The 22,077-nt window shown below is 39.0% G+C and overlaps 2 protein-coding genes across 2 annotated transcripts in view; both read right to left on the bottom strand.

Annotated features, from left to right (window-relative positions):
• RAD51 (RAD51 recombinase) overlaps positions 1-5,535 on the bottom strand; it is a 36,105-nt gene extending 30,570 nt beyond the window's left edge. Inside the window, exons 1-2 of the mRNA XM_069597824.1 lie at positions 5,008-5,535; positions 1,543-1,645 (exon numbers count right to left, since the gene is read on the bottom strand). Of these exons, the coding sequence (XP_069453925.1) occupies positions 1,543-1,629 (87 nt within the window). The 5' untranslated portion in view covers positions 1,630-1,645; positions 5,008-5,535. The remainder of the gene's footprint in view (positions 1-1,542; positions 1,646-5,007) is intronic.
• Positions 5,536-19,405: 13,870 nt separating this feature from the next.
• KNL1 (kinetochore scaffold 1) overlaps positions 19,406-22,077 on the bottom strand; it is a 63,168-nt gene continuing 60,496 nt past the window's right edge. Inside the window, 5 exon segments of the mRNA XM_069597814.1 lie at positions 19,406-19,510; positions 19,512-19,605; positions 20,349-20,471; positions 21,183-21,301; positions 21,510-21,619. Of these exon segments, the coding sequence (XP_069453915.1) occupies positions 19,487-19,510; positions 19,512-19,605; positions 20,349-20,471; positions 21,183-21,301; positions 21,510-21,619 (470 nt within the window). The 3' untranslated portion in view covers positions 19,406-19,486.

Below are 22,077 nucleotides of genomic sequence, written 5' to 3'. Positions count from 1 at the left end.
TCATAACAAATTACCAATATATTCATCATCAAAGGTATTCTCTTGGTGGCTCAGATGGTAAAGAGTCTGCCTGTAACACAGGAGATTTGGGTTTGATCCCTGCGTTGGGAAGATCCCCTGGAGAAGGGAAAGGCTACCCACTCCAGTATTCTTGCCTGGAGAAGCCTAAGGACGGAGGAGCCTGGAAGGCTACATACAGTCCACGGGTCGCAAAGAGTCAGACATGATTGAGTGACTTCACTTTCACTTTTTTTCAGTTTTCATTCATTATCAAAACCAGTAGTTTTAAACTAGCACTATGTATATTAAAAGACTCTTGTCATGAATTGGGATTAAACCTGTAACTAAATCTTTTGACTGGAACTCTAAATGAACTTTGAGACCTGGGCCCTAAAAGGCCACTTTAAACTGGTGCTTCCCAAAGTTTTCTATATCAAGCACACATAAAGAATAATAAGTTTTACACTAAGCTGGGTAAACAGATAAGACTGTCCCAGAGCTAAGGGGAGCATATCTTAGCATATATTCTTTGTTGCCCAATAACTGGAAAGCTTGGCTTTAACAAGTGATATTAAGAATGAGGAAAACTATTTTTGGTCAGGGATTTACATGCCACTCCTCAAAAACAAACCACCCAAAGGCACTTCCTTCTCCCGATAAACAAAGTCAGCTTTGGTTTTATTAGCCACCAAAACCGTGACTTTGGGGAAAGCATGCAGTATTAGTGGGATATGTATGTATCTGGGGTCAGGGAAGGTTTGGGAGAGGGGAGAGAAATAGTACATAGCCCTAGAAACCAGGTCTGTTATAAAGATTCAAACAATAAGCAATACACACGGGTGGTTATAAAGATGCTCACTGAAACCAAAAGTTATGACTCTGAATTCTCCAGTGTGTTTAAGAAACCTGTTTAAGTATCTTCTGAAGAGCTGAAGCTTAGGTGGAGAATGGGAGGAATACGCATAGAGACAAGAATGAAGACTTTCTCAGTATACTCTCCGATTCTTTCAGCCCAAGTCAATGGCACTCACTCTGGGACCTCTGTACAATGTGCAGAAATAGTGCAAGGCCCCAGGCTTGGTGCTTGATGTTCTTGTGCAGAGTCTTGAACTCTCACATCTTAACCCCAAGCCAGTCTGTCTAAGAGAGCTGTCTTCTTAGTAACTTCATCACAGATCCAAGTTGGTGGAGAGATGTTGTTCCTCTCCACTTCCTGCATAGCTGGTCCAGGCCACTACAATTTCCTGGATGGTAATTTCATACTTAGTACAAATAACACAGATTCTACATGGGATCCTAGGGCTTTTAGCTTCTGACATCCAGTTCTAAGAAAGAAAAATGATGGAGGGGAAGAATTCTTGACAAAAAAGGGACCTGGCAGACCTATTTAGCAACTGTCTTAAGTCTTTCCACAGGATCCTTGACAACCCTCCTGAAAACTCTAATTTGGATTTTAGTTTATGTAAAGGTTGTGATTCCTCCCAGTAGGTAGAACAATCTTATCCAGCAGTATAATTTTAAAATTAGCAACCAAGCACACACCTCTAATCGAGAAATAGGTTGTGGACCAAAGCTTTCTTCTTCCACTGAAGTATCTGCATTTGCTTCAAGCTGCATCTGCATAGCCATTACTCAGCGTTCAATACTGGAAAACACAGATGGCCATCAGGAAGAACACTAGAGAAAGTATAGACACGCAAACATAGTTTTACAGTAAATCTCTTAAAGAACTACTTCCTAGGGTTTTCCTCTGGAGAGAGAGAGAGATATATATATATAAATAGTATGCATAATATATTTAAGAAAACTTATGAATTTATGCCTAGCTAAAAAATTTATGTCATTTTGATTCTACTTGTTTGACTTAGTATGAACAGAATGCTAGATTTTTAATTAAAAAATAGATACACAATAAGCAACAAAAGTTTACTGTATAGCACAGGGAACTATAGGCAATATCTTGTAATAAACTACAATGGGAAATAAAGTGAAAAATAATATATATGTCTAACTGAATCACCGTTCTGTATACCTGAAACATTGTAAGTCAACTATTGTTCAATAAAATATATATATTAAGAAAAAAATGACTAGGCTTTTGGTTTAATCCCTGACTTACCCACGGCAGGAGAAAGAAGAAATCCCTCACCAGCTTTCCCTTCCACCTAGACAGCTTAACTATATGAACTATGTCCCCCAGTTCTCCTGCTTCATATTTCTTATAGATAAGGGCCAAGTCTTATTTGTGTATAACTTAAGATATATCATAAATGTTAGGTGTTTGTTAAATATTCGGCAACTGAATGCAGATTTTCCAGGACTCTACTTAAAAAAAACCCAAAACTGATTTAGGGTTAAACCGTTTCAGTTCCACTGTTCTCTTCCAAGAAAGCAGGGTTTGGGGGTGATGGGAAAAGAGTGAAATGAAGGTACAGAATCACTGCCATAAATCTCCACTCCTGACACAGAAACAGTGGACTGAGAGGAGAATTCTCCGAACCTTAGGCAATAATCATAGTTTGTAGTCCCACATTTTGGTTCTTTGTAACAAAAGTGTATGAAATTTAAAGAGCAACATTTTAACCAATGCCAGACTTCACTGAATGCACAAATGAATAAGTAACATGGAAGTACCTTGCTCAGTTTGACATCTTCCATACAAGGCCAATACAAAAGTCAGATTATTTTAATAGTTAAGATTGCACTGATTGAAAGAATGGAGAACAAAAAATTTTAATTTTCTTCATGAGGTATTAGTAAAAGCAAACAAATCTTGATGTCTACAAGGATAAATATACTTAAGTCACACCAAAATAATCTGGACAATTTAACAATCAAGATAAATTTAATTCAAAAAATAACAGGTAAGGAGTCTCCAGTCTTAGAGGCTTGACAGAAGGTGACCATTTGTTCTTGACTGGTTCAGGTGTAGTTCTCTTAGACGGCATGCTTAGCATAATGTGAGTTTATAATTCCAAATATCAGAATCATCTGAAGGCAAGTAAAGTGTCTTCCTTCATAATTTATGAAAAAGATGGCTGGAACTGTATACATAAAGCAGTAATCAAAAAGCAACAGGCTGAAAAACTGGACTATATTTAAATTTAGAAATTCCATCCATCAAAATGCTATGGCTGGGACTTCTCTGGTAGTCAAGTGGCTAAGACTCCAAGCTCCCAATGCAGGGGCTGGTGCTCAATCCCTGGTCAGGTAGCTAGATCCCATGTATAGGAACTAATACCCAGTGCAGCCCAAAAAAAAAAAAAAAAGGCTATGGCTTCCCAGGTGGCACAGTGATAAAGAATCTATCTGCCAATGCAGGAGATGCAAGAGAAATGGGTTCAATCCCTGGGTTGGAAAGATCCCATGTACCTGGAAAATTCCACAGACAGAGGAGACTGGAGGGCTACAGTCCATGGTGTCACAAAATGTCAGAGGGCTGGGACCTCCCTGGTGGTCCAGTGGCTAAGACTCTGCACATTCCCAGTGCAGAGGGCCCAAGTTCGATCCCTGGTTGGGGAACTAGATTCCACATGCCACAACTGAGACCAAGTGCAGCCAAATAAACAATTAAAAAAAAAAAAAAGCCAGATGACTGAGCGACTGAAAACATCTAATCAAGACACCACTGCAAGAAAGAAAGTCAAACAATAGCGAGGGGGGAAAAATTCACCACAAATATACCTCACGGCTGATAACGAGAATATATAAAGAATTCTTGCAAACCAGCAAGAAAGACAACCCAATAAAAAATAGGCAAAAGAGATCTGAACAAGCACGTCACAAGAGAAGATACTCAAATGGTTAATAAATGTATCCACAAATGCTCAATTTCATTAATAATCAGGAAAACTAAAATTAAAACCACAAGATAATAGCTAAAATTTTAAAAGATTAACATTAACTATTAGCAAACGTGTGGAACAACTGAACACTCATTCACCGCTGGTTCGAGTGTATTGGTACTGTATTAAATATGGAAGGTGAAGACAGACAAATACTTTGACCCAGGAATTTTGCCACTCTATTATTATTATTACTATTAACCCACTGAAAAACATATACGTGTGCACTAAACTGTATGCAGGAATTTTCTCAGCCACCTTTGTCCTGAAAGCTAAAAACTAGAAATAATCCTGATATCCATCACTGGTATAATGAATAGGAGGACTACAACATAGCAACGAGAAAGTATTGCTAAATGCAAAGACACGAACCTACAGACAGAACGTTGAGCAAAGCCAGACACAAAAATAATCTTTCTTTACATAAAATTCAGAAACAGGCAAGATTAATCAATGGTATTAGTAGTCAACACAGTGGTTACCTCTGGCGAGAAGGGAGAGTATTAGAGAAGGGGGCACAAGGGAGGCTCCCGGGTGATGACAGCATTCTTTCTTGATCTGAGTGGTATATTCATTTTGTAATGACTCATGAAGCTGTACACACTTTTGATCTGTGCATTTTTCTATTTGTATACTACACTTGGCTTATAAGTTTAAGAAAAAACAGCATACGTCACTACAGATCATTACCTAGACATCACGTAAAAGGTCTTCCGCATTAGAAAAAGCAAATTATCTTACTGGCAACTGGAGGTGGGTACTCTGGTAAGCAAAATTTTGTGTAATGGAAAGGGCACTGACCAGAAACCTGGAAACCGTGGTTCTGGCTTAAGAGCTGTGACTCTGTCACTACACGTCTCTGGATCTTGGATTCCTCGCGGACGCCCATTAAGTAGGTGTTGGAAATGAAGGCCTCCCAAGGTTCCTCCCAGCTCTAAACGCTAGAGTGCGCTTCTATTTTCCCCTCAGCGAACTCCGACGGTCGAAGTAGCCCGGACACGTCCCGGCTCCGCCCCGCCATTTCTGAGTTTCTCACTTGGGAGAAACAGAGGGGCCCCTAAGGCTGCGGAGCTGGGGCCCAAATCTGGGTTTAAGCCTGGGACCGGCTTATGCCGGGACTAACCTGGCGGTGGAAGGGGCTTGGTCTCCGTCTCACACTCACCTGGACCTGCCGTGCTTTGCTATTCGCTAGGGCAGGTTGCACACTCCGACTACCGTCTGCTGGACCCGCCCGCGCCCGATCCCGGACGGACTGTAGATCCCCTCGCTTGTGCCCCGCTTCTCTACTCCCTTGCTTCGGCCTTCCGCACAAAACCCAGGCGAGTTTGAGCTTCCAACTGCGCTCCTGCGGCGGGTCTCGCCTCCTCTTAGGCCTCGGTCTCAAGCCGCAGCGCGCGCTCTGCCTACAGCTTTCGGAAATCCCGCCAAATCCTATTGGGCAAGGTCACGCCCGCGTCAACGTAACGTCTCCCCACCCTTCTCGGGCCCGCCTTCCAGCCGCCTCGACCACTCGTGAGATCGAGAGTTGGGCTCAAAGAACTTGAGGTTGCAGGATGTTATGGGTTCCCGTCTTCTTTTTCGCCGTTAGGACTAATCCAGAACTTGAGAGTTGCGTTTTTCTCACCCTTTACCAGATCGAGGACTACAACTCCCAAGAGGCTGTGGGCCTCCCGAGACCACATATCCCTGTATGCACCGCGGGCGGGCGACTCAGCTGTAGCTCCTTAGCCCCTCTTGGGAATAGCCAGGCTCTTGGGAACTGGTGGCTTAGACAGTAAAGAATCCGCCTACACTGAGGAAGACCTGGGTTCGATCCCTGGGTCGGGAAGATCCCCTGGAGGAGGGCATGGCAACCCACTCCGGTAATCTTGCCTGGAGAATCCTCATGGACAAAGGAGAGTGGCGGGTTACAGCCCATGGGGTGACAAAGAGTTGGACACGACTGAACGACTAAGCACAGCACTGGGAGCTCTTAATTTGTTTCTTAAGTGTCTAACCTGGGGCATTTGGCCCTTCAGGGTGCGCTGAGCCTCTAACTTAGACCAATTACGGAGTTCAGGCGCTTTCTAGGCTCTTGTAGATGGTGGAGCTGATGCCGCTGAAGTACCTGGGTGAAACTGGAACAGAAAGCTAATGGAGAGAAAGGACGGACTGAAATATTAGTCAAGCTGTGGTACTTTACTGGGAATTTGCAGGACTCTGGATTTTGAGAATGTAAATCTTTTCGTTGTTTATTAAAAGTTGATTCCAGTTTTAAAGGGTGATTAGTGTTTACTGGGCGTAGATGAGATGGAAGACATTATAAGCGAATAGCGCTGTGTGGGTATGGAAATTAACTGTGGTTAAGGAGTACTGTCTGATGAGGGAGGAAAAGTGTCTTACCAGGTGCTGATAGTTTACGTTTATATTATTTCCATGAAGAGAAGTAGGGAGAAGGAAACGGCAACCCACTTCAGTATTCTTGCCTGGAGAATCCCAGGGACTGAGGAGCCTGGTGGGCTGCCGTCTGTGGGGTCACACAGAGTCGGACACGACTGAAGCGACTTCGCAGCAGCAGCAGCAGCATGAAGAGTCGTATAAGACCATTATAGAACTTTGATCTTTATTCTTTAGGTGATGGGTACATCTGAAAGTTTTTAATCCAATGAATCTCATGCTTTATACCTGTTTTTTGTTCCACACCACTTTATGTTTGTGGAGTGCTTTAAAATTCATGAACTTTTTATTTAATCCTCACATGGTTACCCTGTGGCATTGAAGGACAGATTTCAGGATAGAGTAAAAACAATAGAAACTGTTATGAAGTGCTTGAAATATTTCAGGCAAGAGATTGTCGATTTAAAAAATAGTCACAACCTAAAGGTTGAGAGTTGTTTTATTTGGTGGGAATTTTTAGGACTTAACCCCAGGAGGCAGCATCTCAAGTAGCCTTGAGAGAACTGCTCCGAGGAGTCAAGGGGAGGAGCCAGGTTATATAGAAGTTCTATGACAAAGGGCAGGCAGGCTGAATATCAGAGATTATTGTTAAAGGAAACCAGATATCCCAAGTTAAGAAATTTGATGATTTTCCATGTCTGGGAAGATGCAAGAGTCTGGTGAGATCCTTGTTAATTGATATGGCAGGAAATAACTCCATTTCTCAAGATGAAGGTTTGCATTAGAGCAATGACAGAACAGATTCAGGAAGCATTCTGAAGGTAGAAGTAACCTAACTAATGATTCTAGATAGTAATTGGGGATAATCGTGAACTGCCACCCATACCAGAGATACACACCTTCATGCCTATTCTTCACATACTCTCCTTAGAACATCTGCAAACCCACAGCCCCTCTTGGCTGTGTGATGATACATGACTTTGACCTCTCATTAAAATAGAATTCCTGTGGCTGTGTGGATGTCAAACCAAAGAAAACCCATTTGCAGAAAGGTTAAGAAATTGAGATAAGGAAGTGGGAGAGAGTTAAACAGAAAGAAACTGTTTTGAAATCTGACTGCTTCCCAGATCTTTCCAATTTCTCAGGGAACCTGCAGCACTTAATGCTCTTGAGGTCCATGAGATAGCTCTACATTCCAATAATCTTCCTACATTCCAGTAATCTTTTTTTTCTGGCTTAAACAAATGAGTAGTTTTATGTTCCTTTCCTCCAAGACAACCAACTAAGCTGGAAGTAGATTTCTTACTATATCAATCAGCAATTCATGAGAATATCTATAAATGTGTAATTGAAGTTTTGAATATATATATCCTAAGTTACAAGGTAAGTGACCAATCTGAAATCTCAAGGAGGCAACTTATAAGTTTTGAAACCAAAACTTAATCAGCAGAAATCTGATCATTTGTTCAAGAATATGATCTCATTAGCATAATCAACCTGGAGCACAAAAAAGGAAATCTAGAACAAGAAATCCCATGTCACATCCAAATGATCTATTTGAGTAGTGCAAGAATGATGCAATATTAGAAAAAGTCAGTTATAATTGGTTTTATTAATAGGTCAAGGAGAAAAATCAAATTACTAATTTTATCATATTGGAAAGCATTTGTCAGGAAGAAATTTTCCTCTACCCTCATAGGTTCTTCTGGCTGATCTGAGAAATTGACATTAAAACAAAAGGAAAAAAATAAAAAGTTTAGTAATATGTACACCTGGGAGTGACCCAGGAAATCTGAGTAACTCTGCAAAAGAGCAGAAACCCTCACCTGAAAAACCATCTTTAGCTAAAGACAAAATAGGATGTTGGGGATAGTGGCTTAGGACTTTAAAGGAGAGGGAGGCAGATGGAAAGGCAAATGTTTGGCAAATAAATATTTGTTGGGTCATGCAGAGACAATGGAACACAGAGTAGACTGGTGATACCCCTGAACCAGGAACAAACCTCTGAATATTTTTTAGGCAATCAGGGAAAAGGTCAAAGTTACTTTCTGATCTTGGTCAGGTCTTGATTGTTTTCAATTTGAAATAACCCACAAACCAAAGAGACATTTTGGAGTGCTAAGTTCTGTTCTCAGTTCAGATCAGTCGCTCAGTCATGTCCAACTCTTTGCGAGCCCATGAATCGTAGCACGCCAGGCCTCCCTGTCCATCACCAACTCCCGGAGTTCACTCAGACTCACATCCATCGAGTCAGTGATGCCATCCAGCCATCTCATCCTCTGTCATCCCCTTCTCCTCCTGCCCCCAATCCCTCCCAACATGAGTCTTTTCCAATGAGTCAACTCTTCACATGAGGTGGCCAAAGTACTGGAGTTTCAGCTTTAGCATCATTCCCTCGAAAGAAATCCTAGAGCTGATCTCCTTCAGAATGGACTGGTTGGATCTCCTTGCAGTCCAAGGGACTCTCAAGAGTCTTCTCCAACACCACAGTTCAAAAGCATCAATTCTTTGGCACTCAGCTTTCTTCACGGTCCAACTCTCACATCCATACATGACCACTGGAAAAGCCATAGCCTTGACTAGACGGACCTTAGTTGGCAAAGTAATGTCTCTGCTTTTGAATATGCTACCTAGGTTAGTCATAACTTTCCTTCCAAGGAGTAAGCGTCTTTTAATTTCATGGCTGCAGTCACCATCTGCAGTGATTCTGGAGCCCCCCAAAATAAAGTCTGACACTGTTTCCACCGTTTCCCCATCTAGTTCCCATGAAGTGATGGGACCGGATGCCATGGTCTTCGTTTTCTGAATGTTGAGCTTTAAACCAACTTTTTTAGTCTCCTCTTTCACTTTCATCAAGATGCTTTTTAGTTCTTCTTCACTTTCTGCCATAAGGGTGGTGTCATCTGCATATCTGAGGTTATTGATCATATCCAATAAAATTCAGCATCAGTTTAGTTCAGTTACTCAGTCATGTCTGACTCTTTGAGACCCCAAGGACTGCAGCACGCCAGGCCTCCATGTCCAACACCAACTCCCAGAGTTTACTCAAATTCATGTCCATCGAGTCAGTGATGCCATCCAACCATCTCATCCTGTTGTCTCCTTCTCCTCCTGCCTTCAATCTTTCACAGCAACAGGATCTTTTCAAAGGAGTCAGTTCTTCACATCAGGTGGCCAAAGTATTAGCATTTCAGTTTTAACATCAGTCCTTCCAATGAATATTCAGGACTGATTTCCTTTAGGATGGACTGGTTGGATCTCCTTGCAGTCCAAGGGACTCTCAAGAGTCTTCTCCAACACCACAGTTCAAAGGCATCAATTCTTCTGCACTCAGCTTTCTTTATAGTCCAACTATCACATCCATACCTGACCACTGGAAAAACCATAGCCTGAACTAGACGGACCTTTGTTGACAAAGCAATGTCTCTACTTTTTAATATGCTATCTAGGTTGGTCATTTTTCTTCCAAAGAGTAAGTGTCTTTTTATGTCATGGCTGCAATCACCATCTGCAGTGATTTTGGAGCCCAGAAAAATAAAGTCAGCCACTGTTTCCACTTTTTCCCCATCTATTTCCCATGAAGTGATGGGACCAGATGCCATGATCTTCGTTTTCTAAGCCAACTTTTTCACTCCCTTCTTTCACTTTCATCAAGAGGCTCTTTAGTTCTTCTTTACTTTCTGACATAAGGGTGGTGTCATCTGCATATCTGAGGTTGTTGATATTTCTCCCCGCAATCTTGATTCCAGCTTGTGCTTCATTCAGCCCAGCGTTTCTCATGATATACTCTGCATATAAGTTAAATAAGCACAGTGACAATATACAGCCTTGACGTATTCCTTTTTCTATTTGGAACCAGTCTGTTGTCCCATGTCCAGTTCTAACTGTTGCTTCCTGACCTGCATACAGATTTCTCAAGAGGCAGGTCAGGTGGTCTGGTATTCCTATCTCTTTCAACATAAATCCCTCATTAAGGGGAGAAAAAGGTTAAAAGGTATTAGGTGTTTGCTTAACGTGATCAAGAATACATAGATATAGATATCCCAGAAAGCTGCCATCATCTCGTTGCTAATTAAACATTAGAAATACTTTCATTAAAATCAAGAACAAGGGAATTCCTTGGTGATCTAGTGGAGTCCTAAACTCCATGCTTTCACCACCAAGGGCCCAGGTTTGATTCCTGGTTGGGGAACTAAGATTCCACCAAAAAAAAAAAAAAATCAAGGACAAAGTTATCTATTGCCACTATTACTTACTATTGTGCAGAAAGTGCTACTAAGTGTAGTAACAAAAGAATGAAATAATGAGAAAATAAAGATGTAAATATTGGGAAAGATTTATAGATATGATTATATACTTGAATGTTTTAAGGGACAATAAGAGAATATAGTAGTGTAATCACAAAATATAAAAAGACCAGAGCTTTATTAAGTGCTAACAATATCTAACTAGATGATATAATAGAAAAAAAGATCCTATTCACAGTAGCAATAAAACCCATAAATATCTAGGAATGAACTTTATGTTCAGGACCTGTATGGAGAAATCTTTATGTTCCCAGAAGAGCTCAATATCATTCAGTTGAAAATTCTCCAAACTCAGTGAATTCCTAATTGTTGTTGTTCAGTCGCTCAGTCATGTCCGGCTCTTTGCCATGGACTGCAGAGCGCCAGGCTTCCCTGTCCTTCACCATCTCCCAGGGCAGGCTCAAATTCATGAGTCAATGATGCCATCCAACCATCTCATCCTCTGTCGTACCCTTCTCCCGCCTTCAATCTTTCCCAGGATCAGGGTCTTTCCCAATGAGTCAGTTCTTTGCCTCAGGTGGCCAAATACTGGCCAAATATTCAGCTTCAGCATCAGTCCTTCTGATGAATATACAGGACTGGTTTCTTTTAGGATGGACTGGTTAGATCTCCTTGCAGTCCAAGGGACTCTCAAGAGTCTCCTCCAACACCAGTTCAAAAGCATCAATTCTTCCTCACTCAGCGTTCTTTATGGTCCAACTCTCACATCCATACGTGACTGCTGGAAAAACCATAGCTTTGACTAGATGGACCTTTGTTGGCAAAGTAATGCCTCTGTTTTTAATGTGCTATCTAGGTTTGTCAAAGCTTTTCTTCCAAGGAGCAAGTGTCTTTTAATTTCATGGCTGCAGTCACCATCTGCAGTGATTTTGGAGGCCAAGAAAATAAAGTTTGTCACTGTTTCCATTGTTTCCCCATCTATTTGCCATGAAGTGATGGGACCAGATGCCATGATCTTAATTTTTTGAATGTTGAGTTTTAAGCCAGCTTTTCCACTCTCCTATTTCACCTTCATCAAGAGGCTCTTTAGTTCCTCTTTGCTTTCTGCCCATAAGGGTGGTGTCATCTGCACATCTGAGATTGACATTTCTCCCAGCAATCTTGATTCCAGCTTGTGCTTCATCCAGCCTGGCATTACTCTGTATGTAAGTACATTCATTTCACATGCTAGCAAAGTAATACTCAAAATTCTCCAAGCTAAGTTTCAATAGTATGTGAACCGAGAACTAGGTTTCAACAGTACATGAACAACTTGAACTTCCAGATGTTCAAGCTGGATTAGAGAAGGCAGAGGAATCAGAGATCAAACTGCAAACATCCACTGTATCAGAGAAAAAGCTAGGGAATTCCAGAAAAACATCTACTTCTGTTTCATTGACTACGTTAAAGTCTTTGACTGTGTGGATCACAACAAACTGTGGAAAATTCTTGAAGAGATGGGATTACCAGATCACCTTATCTGCCTCCTGAGATACCTTTATGCAGGTTAGGAAGCAAGTTAGAACCAGACACAGAACAATGAATATGTTCCAAATCTGGAAAGAAGCACGTCAAGGCTCTATATTTTCACCCTGCTTATTCAAGTTACATGCAGAGTACATCATGTGAAATGCCAGGCTGGAGGAAGCACAAGCTGGAAGAGTGCTGGGGAGAAATATCAGTAATCTCAGATATGCAGATGACCCCACCTTTATGGCAGAATTTCCAATAGAAATCCCAGTGGGATTTGTGTCAATCACTGGCAGTTGCCTATACAATAGTCATTGCTCTTCTTTATGGCTAAAAAAACCTAGTATGTGGAAGGATGCTCTCTAGTAAGATATGAATGAGTTTGTCTTCATCCATATTCTTTTGTGTATGAATTTTTTGTACAAATTTGACTTTACAATTATAGTTTTAAATTGTAACAAAATATGTCTTGGAATAAACTTAACAAGAGAAGTACACATTAAAAGGAACTTTAAGAAAAAAAAAATAAAAGGAACTTTAAGATAATAAAGGACACAAAACAGAAAAGCTACTATCTACTTGTATTGGAAGACACAGCATATTTAAGATAGCAGTCCTTCATTAGTTGATCTTTAAATTTAATATAACATGATCTCAGTAAAAATGTCAACAAGGATTTGTTGGAACTGAACAAGCTAATTCTCACCTATATATGGTAAAATAAAAAGCAGGAAGAGCCAGGGACATCTTGAAATAAAAGGGTCTGAACCAACCAGCCAGTAAACTAAATTATGCTGCTAAGTCACTTCAGTCATGTCCGACTCTGTGCGACCCCAGAAATGGCAGCCCATCAGGCGCCCCCGTCCCTGGGATTCTCCAGGCAAGAACACTGGAGTGGATTGCCATTTCCTTCTCCAATGCATGAAAGTGAAAAGTGAAAGTGAAGTCGCTCAGTCATGTCCAACTCCTAGCAACCCCATGGACTCCAGCCTACCAGGCTCCTCCGTCCATGGGATTTTCCAGGCAAGAGTACTGGAGTGGATTGCCATTGCCTTCTCTGAAAACTAAATTATTAAACTATAATAATTAAAATGTGCTTGTACACAAAAGTAGGTCAACGGCACAGACTAGTTATTCCAGTGCTGTTATTCCCTATTGCTGCTGGTAACAAATTACCACAAATTTAGTGGCTTAAAACAACAGAGATGCATTGTCTTACAATTCTAGAAGTCAGAATTCCTAAATTCTGGGTCTCAATGAACTAAAATCAAGGTGTTGGCAGGACTGTGTTCCTTCTGGAGGTCCTAGAAGAGTCTGTTTCCTTGCCTTTTCCAATTTTCAGAGGGATTTGCCCTCTCTGGTTTGCCCTTCCTCCATCTTCAAAGCCAACAATCATTCTGATCTCAGCTTCCATCATCACATCTCCTTCTCTGACTCTTGACATCCTGATTCCCTCTTATAAGGACCCTTGTGATTACACTGGACCCACCCAGCTAATGCAGGATAGTTCCACATGTCAAGATGTTTCAGAACATTTGCAAAATCCCTACTGTGATATAAGGTTACATTCATAGGTTTCAGGAATTAAGATGTGGACATCTTTGGGGGGCTTTATTCTGTCTAACATACTCAGCTATAGATATGAATATATAGAGAAATTTAGTATATGAGAAATATATGAAATTTAGTGTATGAGTATATGAGAAGAGAGAAATTGTGAATCACTGGGAAAAAAAGGGTGTTCATTAAATGGTGCTGAGATAACCACATAGCCATCTGAAAAAAAATAATTTTGATCCTTATCTCATACTCTGTGTTAGGATAATGAATCAAAGATATAAATGTAGTGTTAAACCATAAAAGTTCTAAGAGAAACCATGGGCTTTACAGCAAAAGAAATAAAGGGGAAGTCAAGTAGGGACTTTTGACAAAGGGGTATGTGCAACCAAACACACATCTTGTTAGGTGACTACTATTCAAAAAGAATAGATATCTTAGTTAACGGTGTTAGTACTTTTCTAAGTACGGGAAGATGCAAGAAACTGGGTTCATAAAATTTTCTCCAGAAAATAACTGAGGGCCAGTTCTGCCAGAGCATGAAATGCCTCATCCTGCTCTTCGCCCTGAATTCCTTTCTAGGATGTACTGTATGTCATCCTACACTGCTAATAACTCAAATCTTATAGAACTGGATGGTGGCCAACATTTTTTCTTTTACAAAACCCTCCTTTTGTGTCTTAATTTTGACAAAGATTTGGGAGGCATTTCATGACCAATTTGTCCCACAGTGTTAGGAATACTCATTCCCATGTCAGGCGAGGATTTCATTGATATGCTACTCACTGTGCTATTACTTGACTCGGGCCTATTAATAGTTGCCCAAAGCCTCTGGATTGCCTGTCTTACTTGTCTCTTATGGTCCAGGAAATGGCTTACTCCCATACCTACACTATTATAAACACTGATGTTATAGAACTATACATTTGGTCAATCATTTCAAGTCCCCTGAAAAGTGAAAGTGTTAGTCACTCAGTCATGTCCAACTCTTTGCGACTCCATGGGTTGTAGACTGCCAGGCTCATCTGTCCATGGAATTCTCCAGGCAGGAATACTAGAGTGGGTTGCCACTCCCTTCTCCAGGGGATCTTCCTGTCCCAGGTATCAAACCTGGGTTTCCTGCATTACAGCCAGATTCTTTACTGTCTGAGCCACCAACTATGTATTTGGTCAATCATTTCAAGTCCCCTAGTCATTATTATTTTACGGCTCAGTCACACATTTTGTAATGTTAAACACATACACACACACACACACAAAAAAAAAAAAAACAAATGAACTAAACAACCCAGTAATCTTATGAAATAGGCAGAATACAAGTAATATGGCTAGTAACATTAATAGAGTCATTTAGTAGTTAAGAACTTTCTTCCATTAGGTGTTGTCCAGGTCACCTGACCCAGTCTGTTCTGTACCAGTCATACCAGTCATAATCTTTATACATAAGTTCACCAAAGATGTCCACATATACAAGGTAGGTGGTAGTTCATTGAGACTTCTTACAGGACTGAGAAAATAATGTTTTTTTCTAAGGACTACATGGCTGGTGCCAGAAGAAAAACTGGTCTCTATGTCTGAACAGGTATTTCTGCTGTTGGGGAGGTGTGGTTAATGCAAAATGCAGGTGCACAATGCACACTAGAGGGAAGGGAGGAGGCCTGAAAGGGCAGTGAAAATTTTTTCTTGTTTTGGCTTAAAATGTTAATTTTATTTCATCATTATATATATATCTTTAAGATTCTAAATGGCAAAACCCATCATAAATAATATCAAGTAAACCAACAAATGGGGGAAATTTGGCAACGTATATCAAAAAGAGTTCTTTTATAAACACATCCTACAAGTCAATGAGAAAGATAACTCAGAAAAATGAGCAAAGATTATCAACAGACAATTCACAGAAAAGGACATACAAATTGTTCTAAAGCACAGGTAAAGAAGCACAACTTCACACGAGAGAAATATAAATCAAAACCATACTGAGATAACCATCAAAAAGCTTGGGACACACTGTATTAGCAAGTTTGTGGTACTCAGTCCTAGTAGGATTGATTTGACTATTTTAAAGGGCAGTTTGCCGACATCTATTAAAGTTACAAATGCAACTAGCCTTTGACTTAACAGCTCCATTTCTAGGAAGCTATCCTATAGATAAACTTAACACGTATGCAAAATTTCAGCATAATTTACAGTAGCAGAAGATGATAAACAACCTACATGCTTATCAATAGATACAGTACATCCATCCAGTGGTCTACGATTTAACTAAAAGCAAAAATATGTGTTGGAAGTTCTTTATGTATTGATCTGAACCTAACAAGATATGTCCTTAAGTGAAAAAGGTAAAGTGAAGGACATGTATTGATGGGCTATTTGTGTAATAAAGGAGAGAAGAAATACATATTTACACACTCATACCTACTTGCATACATGTTTACTTTTATACACAGACAGGTTTGGAACAACAGGTAAGAAACAGGTAATATTGGTTGTCTCTAAAAAGGGAAACTGAGTGTCTAGGGGCAGAATTAAAAAGAAATGTTTACTTTCCTTGTGATTTAAGCACAATTTTTAAAAAAGAACACAATACAATTTTTCGTTTTGGAAAATTTTTAAAGGATGGGGAAACATCACCAGAAAGAATTTGGCATAGTCTAGGAAGGAAAGAAATAAGGAAACATCACCAGAAAGAATTTGGCATAGTCTAGGAAGGAAAGAAATAAAATTTGGCATCAGAAACAGCTGCAGGAAGATACACTTCCTTATGGAACAAAAGCAATTCATCAGTCTTTCCTAGAGCCTCAATGAAATTTTAGAATTGTACTACCTCTCATGCCTGGCCACCAAGAAAACTTTTTTTTTTCTTCTCTCTCCCTTTTTGGCTACACTGTGCAGCATGTGGGATCTTAAGCTTCCTGACTAGGGATAGAATCTGTGCCCTCTGCAATGGGAATGCAGAGCCTTAACCACTGGACCACCAGGGAAGTCCTCAAGCAAACCTCTCTTCATCTCCAATTTTTCATTTTGAAAAAATTGAAGCCTAAAGAAATGTTGAAAGAACAGTGCATTTAAACACCTATGTACATGTTGTTGTATTTGTTTTCTCTCCTTTTTTCTGCATCTCTCACACACATGCATATATGCACATACCCACATATACTTTTAAAAAAACATTTGAGGGTTTCCCTGGTGGCTCATTGGCAGAATCCTCTTGCCAATGGCGGAGACACGCATTCGATCCCTGATCTGGGAAGATCCCATGTGCCATGGAACAACTAAGCCCATGCACCACAGCTACTGACACTGTGTTCTAGAACCCTGAGCCACAGCTACTGAGCCTATACACTGCAACTACTGAAGCTCAAACGCCCTAGAGCTGTGCTGCACAACAAGAGAAGCCACCACAATGAGAAGCCAATGCACTGCAACTAAAGTAGCCTCCACTTGCTGCAACTAGAGAAAAGCCTGTTCAGCAACGAAGACCCAGCACAGCCAAAAATAAATAAAATTATATATATTAAAAAATCATTTGAAAGTAAACTGCAGACATGTGTTTCCTAATAAGAGCATTCTCCTACATACCATTATCACACAAGAAATTTAACACTGATACAAAACTATTATCTAATATATAGTTTAATATTCAAATTTCCACATCCCCAAAATATCCATTATGAATTTTTTTAATACAAGGTTCAATCAAGGATCAAGCATTGCCTTTCAAAAGTTCTTTAGTCTCCTGTAATCTAGGAGCCTTTCTGTTTTGTTTTGATTTCACGATATTTTAAAAAATTAATAATCAAAAACCTTGATTAAGTAGAGGAAGAAGAGCAGAAAGGGGAATTCTCATGGCTGCATTGTTGGCAGAGTCCAACAAAAAGAAGAAAGATTCCTTTTCTGGGAAGGGTTCAGCCAATGAAAAGCCTTTGTTTCCTGTAGCCTCCTAGCTTTTCTTTCCTCTCTGTGTTTTCCTTTCCTTGTAGAGCGGGAAACTGCACGTGACCCACCATGGCTGCAAACCGTGAACTGCCGTTTTCTTCTGATCCCGAATCCATTTCCGTTGGAGAAATATCTGGCAGTCTAGACTTGAGGTCAACAACATGGATACTTTTGAACAGCTAAGGCAGGTTGTCTAGAACAGGGGTCCTCAACCCCCAGGCCACAGACTGGTATCAGTCTGCAGCATGTTAGGAACTAGGTTGCACAGCAGGAGGTGAGTGGTGGGCAAGCTTCATCTGCTGCTCCCCATAGCTCAAATTACTGCCTGAACCATACCCTTCCCCTGGCCCCTGATCTGTCGAAAAATTTTCTTCCATGAAACTGGTCCCTGGTGCCAAAAAGGTTGGGGACCGCTGGTCTAGGGACTATACTTTGAGAACCACTACATTAATTCTTAAGAAAGGATAGTTTCCTAAGGGACTTCAAAATAGTTTTCTTCTATTGTGCCTTAGAGACAAAGGGATAACTACGGTTGGTACCTGTTTCTATTATTAAGGTCCTGACATACTTTAACCTTATCTGAGTTTTCAAATAAGTGATTATTTCTAAAGTGAGCTTGCTTAGGCATATCTTCAAGGATATACTGGATACAGGGTTAAAAAACAAAAAAAACTTCATAAAGAGATACCGCTTTAAAAATATTTTACATAATAAACTTACTTTAATAATGCAAAAAATAATCTGTTTCCAATCACTACTGAAGAAACTTCCAAAGAATTTTATAAAAATAACCAATACTTTGAACAAATAGAAAAGCAAATAACTAGATAAATAATACAATTATGTACTCCAAACCCAAGAAAGCAGAGATTATCATTACAAGCCAAATCATCCTTGGAGCTGGTCATTCCAGGTTGCCAAAATGTATAAAACAAAACTTCTACTTTTTTAGGTTTACAGAAAGAAATAAAACAACTCCAGTAAGAAAAAAAATTTCATGGGAAGTTTCAGGGAAACATATCATATTGATGACCTTAAATTTTTTTCAAGGAGTTTACAGAAACAGGGAACATTTAAATATTGATTTTTATGGCAAATGAGTTTTATGTTGACTTTTGAAGCTTAAAAGACCATTTACTATTTTGACTAGTAGTTCAGGAGTAAAAGCCAATCAAGATGGCAGATACCATTCATGGGACCCATAGAACTTTAACCTGATCCCAAAATATAAACCAAAATATTAATATAAATTAGTTTAAAAATGTAAATATATTTGAGAAATATATAAGGGAAACAAAAATGATCATGATTAGGATTTGACTAAAGATTAGATGAAGTTTTTTCAAATTTGTCTATCTTACAGATAATACTGATTATTCAATTATCAATGGACATGCCTATTTTTGTGTATAAGAAAGTGTTTGGCTTCAGAAAACAATACTTAAAAGTTCATTACCATTACCAAAACTTGACAAACCTGTGTTTTGGGTGTGATATTGTTTGAAGCTGTTATTAAATGAAAGAGACTGAGAATCTTGTTGTAAGGCATCCTTCAGAAAAATGTTTTGAAACTGCCCAGGTAGAGGGATGTCTCTCTATACATCTCTATGTATTTCTATATACATCTCTTTACTATATCACAAACACAAAAACAGTATTAATATATTTACATATATGTATCAAACCAAAAATTAATTTTTCCCTACAAAATTATATTAGGAAAATACTAATAGACACTATATAAACCTAAAAATCACAGCCCTAGATATGGGGAAATAGCTAATATTTTTGTCTGTGGTGACCTCTCCTTATACTTAAAAGTTAATTCTTAAAGGGCTTGTACTAAAGCAGAGAGCGTAACTTTAGTGGGAGAAATTTCCATCAGAAGAAACTTTACTAGGCTTCTATGACCTAAAGATGAATATTAAACAGTATGAATATTAAACAGTAACTGAAACACTGACATAGTATGAAGTGTACTGTGTTTGACTGTTATAACTGCAGTCCATGATTCTAGTGGTAGAAATGGCTGTCAGTCCTGAAGCAGATCTCGGTAAATTTGTTTGACTACATTCTTTAGGTAGTTGTCTTCCAGTGGCACTTTAGATAGAATGGCAGTGACTTCATCTTGGCTGGAAAGAACAAAAGGCTAATTAATTTTCTGGAAACTTGTCTTCATTTCAACGAAATTCATATTTTTGAGTAGGATTTCTGAATCTACTAGGAAGCACAAACAGGCATTTCTGGAAATAATTAGATGTCCAATCTGAACTGAGATTCTAAAAATAAGGCCTAAGAACCAATTATGTATGTAATTGTGAGGTATCGTGACTTAGCTGCTTTCTCTGGCAATGAAAATCTAAACTACTGGCATTTGCTGGTGGATTTGGGGTGGACATATTCTATACTCTATCATCTTGCAATCTGTCAGCAGTGTATACAAAGTCACAAAACATACAGTAGAAATGAAGTACTTTTAAGTCTGTTCCACAAACTAATTGAGAAAAGCACGATGACTACATAATTCTTAAAGTGATTACTCTGTTTTTAAGGCCATGAAAGTTGTTCAGATGTGACCTGGGCTAAACTTAAGCAGGATTTTTTTTCCTTTTCGATTCCTGTTTCAGGAAGGAGTTACCATAAAATGGAGCAAATATAAAAAAATAGACCAATGGTCTCCAGTATTCACTGGAGATAGCAATGAAGGTCACTGACTTCAAAAGAACAAATTCTTCAAAATGAAATCAGAGCGAGAGGTGACTTCTGGCTTTCACTATGGTCTATCCATTTTCTGACCACTTTGAGAAATCTTTCGAAAGAAAGAACAAAGGTAAAAAAGTAGTTGCGAGCCCTTTCTTGCTTGCTCTTTACTCACCCAATGTTTCCAAGGTGATTTTGAATAGAGAAAGGTAATGGGACTGATGGGTAGTGAGCTGAGAGAGACAAAGTTATCTCAAACTTTGCAAATGCTGCTGAGCTGGAGAATAAAAGCTTCAATCTATAAAAGACAAGATCCTCAATTAAAAACACAAAACAAAAATGGAATGAAACAAATACATTTTCTTTTTATACTGAAACTATGGTATACATCATTGCTTATCAAATGAACAGAGGGTAAAACATCTGGAACAAAGCATGCTTATTTTGTATTTTCATCATTAGTCATGAAACTATTAATTAAATTATTTTAATAAGTTTTCGACTAACTACTTACCATCATGGGTTGTGTCCCCTAAAATTCATGTATTAAAGCCCTAACCCTAAAAAAAAAAAAAAAAAGCCCTAACCCTTAGTACATCAGAATGTGACCTAATTTGTAAAGAGGATCATTGCAGAATTAATTAGTTAAGATGAGATCGTTCCAGAGTAGGGTGGGCCCCTAATCTAAAATGACTGGTGTCCTAACAAAGAGGGAACATTTGGACACAGACATACACACAGGAAGAATGTCATGTGAAGATAAAAGAAGCTACTGGGATTACATATTTACAAATAAGGAATGCCAAAAGACTTCCCGCAAATCACCAGAAATTAGGAGAGAGGCATGGAATAGATTCTCTTTCACAGCCATCAGAAGGAACTGATCCTGCTGACACTCTGACCTCAGACTTCCAGCCTCCAGAACTGTGAGACTATGAATTTCCATTGTGTAAGCCACCCAGTTTGTAGCACTCTGTCATGGCAGCTCTACAGAAACTAATACACTTACTCAGTATTATTCACATCTATGCTTATTAGGTTATAATTTGGTCCCCATCGCTTTAAAAACTCAATCTCCTCTCCAAGGAGTTTGCAATGGCTCACTACCAGTGAGATTTCTTGAAGCATCTGGGAAAAACAAAAAAAGAAAAGATGAAAGTATAAGAACATTTTAGGGTTTAGTGACTCTTTTATAAAGAATACCCCAAAGTTGAATAGTTTAGTATATCTTAGTATATTTATCATTTCAGGATTCACTATTACATACATAAAATTTCAGTTCTGCTTTCTAGAACAGTTGACATAATTTCCTTTAAATATTTCTGTGGGAATTTACCTTGGGTACCTGATGCTGTGTTGTGCATGTCTTCTTCCAGGATTCCTGTTGCTCAATGTACTGGAAAATAAGGCTATGAACTAAAATGGAGGAAGGAGGAGCTTTATCCTCTGAGGAAACAAACAAACAAAAAAAAATCAAAAGCAGGGTATTACTTATCATTCATGTATTTTATATATATATATATACATACACACACACTAGAAATATTAACTAGAAATACCTTCAAATAACTAGGTATTTAACTATCATCTCTATTTTATTTTCAAACACATAAATCATATATAGTGAACATTAAGTCACTGTGATATAAACTCAAGCCTTTATCACATACAGAATAAAATTGAGATAAATGTGTAGGTTTAAATGTAACATAACCCTGAGTTTAAATTCTGGCTTTCCTTACTACCTGAGTGATCCTAAGCACAATACTTATTGCTTCTGAGCTATAGCTCTCTAATTGCAAAATGGAGAATAGTGTTGATGTAAGTAATATACATGTCTGATTCAGAGTAAGTACCCATAATGGTAATTTTTAAATTATGGAAATAGCTATTACTCAAGATTT

This window comes from Ovis canadensis, chromosome 7 (genome assembly GCF_042477335.2).
Source record: "Ovis canadensis isolate MfBH-ARS-UI-01 breed Bighorn chromosome 7, ARS-UI_OviCan_v2, whole genome shotgun sequence".
In the NCBI taxonomy this organism is placed as follows: domain Eukaryota; kingdom Metazoa; phylum Chordata; class Mammalia; order Artiodactyla; family Bovidae; genus Ovis; species Ovis canadensis.
Note: the sequence above shows the minus strand (reverse complement) of the source record. Positions and strands in the feature narration are given on the sequence as shown.